Raw genomic sequence first — 7,996 nt, 5'->3', positions numbered from 1 at the left:
CCTGGCAGGGGTGAAGGCAGCCGGGGCAGGTGGCCGGAGCCGTGCTGGGCCCAGGCTCTGGTCAGGAGGCTCAGCAGCTGACCCCAGAGTTGATGGAGGCAATCAGCAGCTGACCCCAGAGTTGATGGAGGCAATCAGCAGCTGTCCTGGTTTCATCCTGCAAGTCTTGGTTCTCACGCAAGGACACACGGGAGGAAGGCTGAGCCCTTGGCCATGTTACCTGTGCTTTTCAGGCTGTGAATCTGTGGGGCACTGGCACGGGGCAAGGTGCTGGCATGGTGTGACACACTGGCACGGCGAGGCTCTGCCGTGGTGTGAGGTGTGTGTGTGCTGCACCTGAGCGGCAGTGGCGGTGGGGAACTCCTGGCCCACAGCACAGCTGAAGGTGCCATCACCTGGGGCCTGCTCTGGGCTGGCTGGGGAAGTCGGGGGACAGCTGCCCCCATCGGAGGATGACCGACTACCAGCATCACCTGCAACAGCACAGATAGGTGTGGGGCCGTGCAGAGCCAGCAGCTCTGCAGCTCAGCAGCCCTCACTGTTCTTCCCGGTGGGGCTTGGTCCTGGCAGCCCCTCCTCTGTCCCTGCCCCCCGGGTCCTGAGGCTGCAAAGTGGATGAAGCCGATGCCAGGGAGCTGGGCTGGGCAAGCATGGAGGGTGAGAGCATGGGCAGGGAGCAGTGAGGTGGGAAGAGACTGGGGGCTATGCTGTGTCACCATGTTCCCTCTGACCCTCAGGAGCTAATGCACCCCTTTGACTTTCCTGGCTTTTCACACTCCCCCATGCCTGCACATCAACCCTTGATCCTGGGAAACCACCCATGGTTCTTCGCTGTCCCTGCAGATGGGATCTCCAGGCCTCAGAGGTTTCCAGTGGTAACCAGTGCCCCAAGCAGAGCACGGTGACCCTTTTGCAGTGTCCCAGCATCCCTGAGAGCTCCATGGAGCCCACCCGTTCCTCCCAGCCTGGCAAGGCCAGGAGCACCCACAGGAAGGTGGTGTGTACTTACAGCCTGCAGCCTGGCTGGCGGTGCCAGGGAGGCACTGCTCCCTCAGCTGCTGCCCCCGGGGGTGGGCGCAGGGCTGGGGGAGCGCTGCCCCCGCTGCCTGGCCCTGCAGCCAGCCCCCGCCCTGCGCCCGGGAGCCCTTGTGCCGCGCGTGGCACGGGATGCTCTGGCCTCGAATGCAGAGGGTCTCCATGTCCTTGGGATCTGGCCCTGGCATGTGCTGCGGCAGGCCCTGGGCTGTGGGGCTGGGTACGGGCCTGTGTGCCAAGGGCCGAGCTGGGACTCCCAGGAATGAGAAAAGCATCATTAAATTGTGGGCGCTGTGCTCCTCAAGGACATCCCAGGGAAACAGCAGCTGGAAGGAGGGAAGGAAAATGGCCACGGCTTACTTCTGTAGGCCTTGGCAGGAGATGGGAAAGAAGAGTCTCTAGTCACACCCAAGTGCACACTGAAGCATCACCCTGCACTTTGTCCCCAGGTATGTCCCCAGCACCATTCCATCATCTGAAGGCACAGCAGCTATTGCACCTGCAGCAGCCCCCATCCTGCCCCAGCAGAGATGCTCAGTGCCCAACCCTGCACCAATCCACTTCTGTGTGCGGTGGCTGTGGGCAGCGCCGTTACCTGGCTCTGCAGCACGTAGGGTCTCTGGGTTTCAGCCGCGGGGAGCAGCTGGGAAAGCAGCTCGGTGATGCCCAGCCCTCGGATCTGCTTCTCACGCAGCAGCAGAGCATTCACTCTCCTCTTCTCTTCGTGTTCCACAATGTTCTGGGGCTTCATGGAGTTGTACTGTATGCGCTGCACCTCGGCAGAGAAACACCTGAGCTATAGCAAAGCTGAAGCTGGGATAATGCACAGGTGAGACAGAGCCGTGAGCTGCTCCAGCCCCGGGGACAGTTACAGTCCCAGGGAGGACAGAGATCCCAGTGAGAGCCAAAGTGGAAAGCATGACACTGGTGCTTGCAAGTAGTGCCAACTCAAGTTGTTGACTCTGAACTTCAGGCAGGGAGTCAGACCTGGAATTTCTGCTTCATGGGTGCTCAATGGTTCAGCGCAGCTGCCAGAGCCACATCAGTGACTTAGAGAGCCCACAGACAGTGCTGACACTGACGTACCTTTCTGTCCCACGACTTGGTGCTTCTGTAGGAAAGGTGGGTTGTAGGAGTTGTGCTTTTACTCCTCTCTGTTTTCTTCTTCCTGACAGCTTCCAGCTTTTCATTTTTCAGGCGCATCTCCTCCAGCTGCTGCCTGCCACACAACACTACAGTCACTCACAGCTCAGAGCCACAATAGCAAAGGGCTCTGGGGCAGATTTCAACCTGAGGACATTTACTGCAGGCCCAAGTTCTGTATGAATAGCCCATAATAGAACTGTGCCAAGAAAGGGAATGGGAAGCTTGTAAAGAGACTTTTAAAAAGAGAGATGCCCTTGGATTAGGCAGTGTTTGCCAAAAGGGAGGGGGACATTTGGGAAATGGTGTTTCCAGGGTCCAAAAGTCAATGGACTACTGCCCTTTCCTCTCTGGAGTCCATCCAAAAGGAGCCACTTTGCTGTGGTGCCACAGCATGTGCAGGCTCCTTCCTTTCCCCTCCCACTCTCCCCGTTTTCTTACACCTGCAAGCAGCAGAGTTGCTCCCCAGGAGGGATCAGGAGCAAGTGGTCTCCATGCTACCTGTGAGAAGTGGGTTTCCACAGGAGCAGCATACCTGGCATACTCTTCTCTTGCCTTGGATGCTGCTGTATCCTGGAAGAGGGACCTGCTCTGCTGGAAGAAAGGCTCGTACTTCTCTGTCCCAGGTGCTGGGTAGATGCGCCGGAACCCCCCCAGGTGCTCGTTCTCGTAGGTTTCAGCCTGTGCCAGCCAGGCAGCCTGGCTGCTCTCCTGCTCCCTGCGCCTGCAGCGGGAGGAGCATGGGGAGCTGTGGAGGGAGGCTCTGGCACAGGCAGAGAGCAGGGCTGATGTGCTCAGCATGTCCCAGGATTGTCCCAGGACTCCTGATGGAAACAGCAGCTGGAGAGAGCCACAGCCTGCCTGCCAGGCAGCAGGCTCACTGAACACGGGCTTGTGAAAGGACATAGGGCACACATAGGAACAGGAAACTCTGTCCTGGAAAGGACCCCTGCCCTGGAGAAGGGTACCCCCAGTTCCCGAGGCAGGGCTGTGAGCATCCCTGCCAGCCCAGGATGCTGGCACTGCCCATCCCCAGCAAAAGAGATTACAAGCAGGTGCAGCTTGGGGAGAGTTCTGTCAGGGCCTAGAGCACAAAGTCACAGATCTCCTGGCACCCAGAGGGCAGCCCTGGCTCCTCCTTGCAGGATGCAGATAGTTTGGGAGAGCTCAGAGGCTGCACGATGCCATGGGCTCTGGGAGCTTCCACAGCTAGCCCTGGTGTTATCCTGCTCTGTTGTGCCCTGTCTTTGCTCACTGGGACCTGCAGCACTGTGGGGGAGCAGCAGTACCTGGACTCCCAGGGAGTCTGGCTGGCCTGGAGGAGCCGTTCCTTTACCCGCCGCTTGTCTTCCTCCAGCACCTTCTTTCTGTCACAGGCGTGCACATTGATCAGGTTGAAGGTGTCACACAGAAGGGCATCCTTCACCTCATGGTCTAGCTGAGAATCTGTGTTGAAGCTGGGAGAGTGGTTCACCTGCCAAGACAAGCAGGTAACCTAACCTGGCACCCCAGCCATGCCCCGGGATGCTCTGCTCCCTGCCAGAGACAGGAGCCACACACAGCACTCTCTCCTGCCCACCTGTGCCACAGGTCACTGGATCCCACCCCACAGGGGGCAGGCAGGGGGCAGCTGTCACAAATTCAGGGTGCTCCCAGGACAAGGGGTCTGAAGGCTTGGGAAAGTCCCTGTTGTTAGATGGTGTGCAGGAAATGGGTTCTCTTGGATCCTGCTCACAGCAGGTTGTTTGGCTTCACAGCCTGGTTAATTCTGTGAGCAAGGTGGCCCTTTTGAATCAAACAAACCCCCTGTCCTAGTGGCCCAGCACTGAGCTCTCCACTCCTTCCTCACCTCCAGCAGCCATGGCTTCAGCCTTCTATCCAGCAAAATGTCAAAGCCCAGGATTTCAAAGCAGGCACAGCCAGTGGTGCGGTTGGAGAAGCAGCTCTGGTAATGGTGTTTCAGCACAGGGTGAGCTGAAATCAGTGTCTTTATAACAATGTCATCAATATCTGCCCAGAGCTTTGATGTGTCGTAGTTGTTCTTTGCCATCCAGGCATTCAGGGTGGACAGTTTCCTGTGTGGGAACAGGGGTGGTAAAGGCTCAGCTGTGTCACTCCAGGAAGGCTGAGGTAAAGCTGTGTCCCCAGGCAGTGTTCCTGCAGTGCTGGGACATGCCAGTACCTCTTGCTGCCCACCATGTCGTCCTTGATGAAGTTCTCATTGTGTTTGTTGATTGCATAATTGGTCAGGTGCATGCAGATGTCACCCTGGCAGGGAACCACAAGAGATGTTTGTTCACTCTGAACCACTGAGCAAGAACAGGAACAGCCCCACCAGATACTCCCATGTTCTTTTCTGTCTGGAGCATGGGCAGAGTAGGAATGGTGTGGAATTGAGCATTCTTATCAGGGCCAGAAGCAGAACATGCTGCCCAGAGACACCGGGGCAGGGGGAGGCTTCACTCTGCAGGTTTTCAAAACCTGATCGGGTGAGACTCTGAGAAACCAGATATGAATTTATTGTTGACCACGTTTTCAGCATGAGGTTGGAGACCTTCCAAGGTTCCATCCAAGCAAACAATTCCATGATTCCATGGTAATGCCAGTGAACAGCCCAAATGTGGGGCCTTGGGGTAGATGTACTATCCCTCCTGAAACACCTCCTGTGAGGAGGAGGAAGGGGTATAGAGGAAGAACAGGCAAGCATCAAGCTGGGACTCCTGCAACTCCCAATACCTACCTTTTCAAGGCCTGGAATGCCCCCAGGACAAGTTAAGGACTAATACCTACAGATACTATATGAGTTTTTTTAAAACTTCCTCTTTACCAGGTTTCTCGTGCTGTTATCGATGTACCTCATGGTGGCAAACCGGGCCAGGCCCTCCTTGTAGAGAAAGATCTTCAGTGGGTCACAGGATGTGACCAGCACGTAGATGCGCATGTCAAACTTGAAGCCATCGATGAGGAAGGGCTGAGAGGAAAGAGGCAGGAGCGGGGGTGAGCTGAGGAACTGCTCCCCTGCCTGAGCTGCTCAGCAGAGGGACAAGCTGTGTCTGTGTCCCCGATAGGCCACAGCCACACCAACACCTCCAGCAGACCTGAGGAGACCCGGGGAGCATGGGGGATGCTGGAATCCTACCCCAGGACCATCCCAGTACCTCAGAGATGTACTGCTGACAGATCATGCGCTCCCCGTGCTTGATCTCCTCTGGGTGGTGGGTTATGAAGATCCCTCTGCCCTGGCAGCTGTTGTCGGGCTTGCAGATGAATGTTCTTGCTTTCCTCATGGATCTATAGGCATGGAAATCTCCGTAGCTGTGCAAGGGAGGGGTGACTATCACCAGCTGCCAAAAACACCCCTCTGAACTCTCTCCTAACAGCTGGGTACTGAAGCCATGGTGCTGTGGGCCAGCACACACTGAACTTCTGCAGGGGATGAATTGAACTCTCATTCCTAATCTGCAGGAGTCACAGACTGGTCCCTGTGCGACCCGACCCAGCCTCCCCATCCCTCCTTTTCCCTGCACACATCTCCAGCTCTGCTGGGCGGTTTGCTGAAGAGGTCACAGCAGTGTGTGCCAAAGCGATGCAGGTTTGGGCTCTGGTGCCCAGACAGAGCAGGCCAGCAGCCTCCCTGCCCGTGTCCCCTGTCCCCATGGCACTGTCCCACGCCACTCACTCGGCTGGCAGGCACCACGTGCGGGGGAAGATGTTGTACTCCTTGGGGAAGAGCCGGAGCATGCGGTTCAGGTTGCGGGCCAGCAGGTCCTTGCGGCACAGCTCGATCATGCCTGGGAAGTGGTTGATTTTCTGAAAGTGGTGCGGAAAAACCCTGGTCAGTGGAGCCCGGTGGGGATGGATGCTCCCAGCCCCGAGGAGAGCCTGTGTGTGGAGAACCAACAGTGAGAGGGAAGCCAGGCCTGTGGCTGCCTTGAATTACTGCCGGGGGGTGAGACTTGCTACAGCTGCTTTATCTGGGCTCCACTACTGATTTATCTGCCTATTCCATCTTAGCCCTGGAGCAGCACAAGAGCTGTTTATTTCACAGCACATCACAGGGCTGGGACGCTGCTGCTCCCACCACAGCTGCTGAGTGCTGCTGATGACACCAGCCAGGGACATGGCACAAGCAGAGGCATCTGACCCTGCGCCCTGGAGCCGAGGCACAGATGGCACATGGCACACTTTGGGTGCTTCTGTTTCACTCTGCCACGTGCTGTTCCACAGACAGCCCTGTGTCCCGAGCAATGCCTGCTGGGCAGGTGTTCTGATTACCTGGAAGCGCTTCATTTCCATGAGGCGCTCCAGAGTGACCGTGCTGTCCGTCCAGTACACCGTCCACTCCTCGTGCTCGGCCGCCTCCTTCAGCCCGCAGTGCTGCGCCGCCCGCCGCACTGTGCCAAGGCAAGCAGTGACAGCGCCAGCCGGGGACCATGGGCAGGGCTGACACACCCCAGAGAACCGGGGAGGGGGTGTGAAACACACCTCTGCATGAGGGGCTGCACACAGGGACTGACAAACCCCCAGAGAACCGGGGAGGGGGTGTGAAACGCATCTCTGCCCGAGGGGTTGACACACACAGGGGCTGACACACCCCCAAGGGATGGAGAATGCAGCTCTCCGGGCTGCAGTTCCCCTCTCAGAGGTACAAGGTATTGGCATGAAGGTGTCAGGAACACCAGTTTTATCTGGCCAACCCCCAAGCCTCTGGCTGCAAGTGTTCTGGGAACTCTTAACCCTCTAATCCCACCTGTCTTGAGGTGCCAGGGCCCCTCAACAGCGGGATTGAACTTCCCATGGGTTTTACACCTCACAGGCAAATACAAGTGTTGTGAAGGTGTGAATTTAATCTCCCAAATCAAAGGTCTTTCAGCAGCAGAACACAGCTCTGCAGGAAAAGGTCTCTGCTGGCATGGTTCATGCTAGTGCCAAGTATGAATTTGGCAGGGCTGATGGGGATCCACGCACACCAAGATCCCTTAGCAAAGTAGATTAAGAACAGCCCTCAAGGGCCAGGAGTTTGTTCTTTGAAGATCCAGCTTGTGGAAGGAGAGTGGGAGGGGAGAGTGGACCAGCTCCCTGGGGTCCCTAGGGATGAGCAGCACAGGGAGAGCCTCCAGGTACAAATCCTGCCTGCTGACCACCAGCTTCACTTTGAACAGCTGACAACCCTCAGGTCCTGTCTCCAAGCCCGGGTGCTCCCTTGCACTGTACCTGATGGAACTCTTCCTGCCCATTTTAGCAGACAGCTAGCAAACACAAGTGTGGGGGACGTCGAGGGCTCGTGCTGCTGTTGCACATTTTAAATCGGGAGAAATCTCAGTCCAAAGCGAGACAACTCCCCACTGACACTAACAGGGCCCTGTGCCAGTCGCTGGCAGCAGCAGTGAATAAACCAGCGGGAGCTGGGTGCCAGCAGCGCTGCTGGCTGGGCACACCTGGGGAGCCTGCGGGTCCCCGCCCCTCTGACTTACCGCTGTCGTACTTGCAGCCGCTCAGGTTGATGGAGGGGACACTGGAATAGAGACGAGATGACAGCAGCTCAGCGAGGCACCGGGCAGGGCACAGAGTGGGGACAGCCCCGATGCCCCACACACGCAGAGCACACCGGGCAGCCCGACCGAGCCTGCCCGGTTCGCTGCAGCCCTAAGGAGACGGGCAGGCTGCTCCTGGGCACGGAGCCGTGCCCGGCTGTGTCACACAGGGGGTCATTGGGGCACTTCCAGGGAACACTATTTATTTTGGGTCAGCGGGACCCCGCACCGGCTCCCGGGGGCTGGGGAGCGCCGCGCACCGCCTGGGCACTGTGCCACGGCTG

The 7,996-nt window shown here is 57.8% G+C and overlaps 3 protein-coding genes across 3 annotated transcripts in view; 1 reads left to right on the top strand and 2 right to left on the bottom strand.

The window, feature by feature from the left end:
- VPS33B (VPS33B late endosome and lysosome associated) overlaps positions 1-6,541 on the bottom strand; it is a gene marked incomplete at its 3' end in the record, with an annotated part of 16,752 nt that extends 10,211 nt beyond the window's left edge. Inside the window, exons 1-4 of the mRNA XM_031059676.1 lie at positions 6,454-6,541; positions 5,858-5,988; positions 5,337-5,493; positions 5,026-5,149 (exon numbers count right to left, since the gene is read on the bottom strand). Coding sequence (XP_030915536.1) covers positions 5,026-5,149; positions 5,337-5,493; positions 5,858-5,988; positions 6,454-6,474 — 433 coding nt within the window. The remainder of the gene's footprint in view (positions 1-5,025; positions 5,150-5,336; positions 5,494-5,857; positions 5,989-6,453) is intronic.
- On the bottom strand, positions 36-5,120 carry LOC102037614 (tubulin polyglutamylase TTLL13). The gene is made up of 9 exons (XM_031059729.1): positions 5,034-5,120; positions 4,361-4,446; positions 4,028-4,253; positions 3,468-3,652; positions 2,714-2,902; positions 2,122-2,254; positions 1,631-1,804; positions 1,010-1,361; positions 36-473 (listed from the first exon to the last, which is right to left on the bottom strand). The coding sequence occupies exons 2-9, from the start codon at positions 4,432-4,434 to the stop codon at positions 217-219; spliced, it is 1,590 nt and encodes a 529-aa protein (XP_030915589.1). The 5' UTR covers positions 4,435-4,446; positions 5,034-5,120; the 3' UTR covers positions 36-216.
- Positions 6,542-7,709: 1,168 nt separating the features above from the next.
- CIB1 (calcium and integrin binding 1) overlaps positions 7,710-7,996 on the top strand; it is a 4,643-nt gene continuing 4,356 nt past the window's right edge. Inside the window, exon 1 of the mRNA XM_005424253.2 lies at positions 7,710-7,747. Coding sequence (XP_005424310.2) covers positions 7,710-7,747 — 38 coding nt within the window. The remainder of the gene's footprint in view (positions 7,748-7,996) is intronic.

The sequence above is a fragment of the Geospiza fortis genome, unplaced genomic scaffold (genome assembly GCF_000277835.1).
Source record: "Geospiza fortis unplaced genomic scaffold, GeoFor_1.0 scaffold2, whole genome shotgun sequence".
Lineage (NCBI taxonomy): Eukaryota > Metazoa > Chordata > Aves > Passeriformes > Thraupidae > Geospiza > Geospiza fortis.
This window is presented reverse-complemented; position numbering and strand designations above follow the sequence as displayed.

Excerpts from the sequence above, each read along its gene's own strand:
- LOC102037614 (XM_031059729.1), bottom strand. The coding sequence starts at position 4,434 with ATGCACCTGACCAATTATGCAATCAACAAACACAATGAGAACTTCATC. Across the intron at positions 4,254-4,360 it reads GACATGGTGGGCAGCAAGAG|GAAACTGTCCACCCTGAATG; the intron begins GTACTGGCATGT and ends GTTCCCACACAG. Across the intron at positions 1,805-2,121 it reads CCAAGTCGTGGGACAGAAAG|CGCATACAGTACAACTCCAT; the intron begins GTACGTCAGTGT and ends GCCGAGGTGCAG.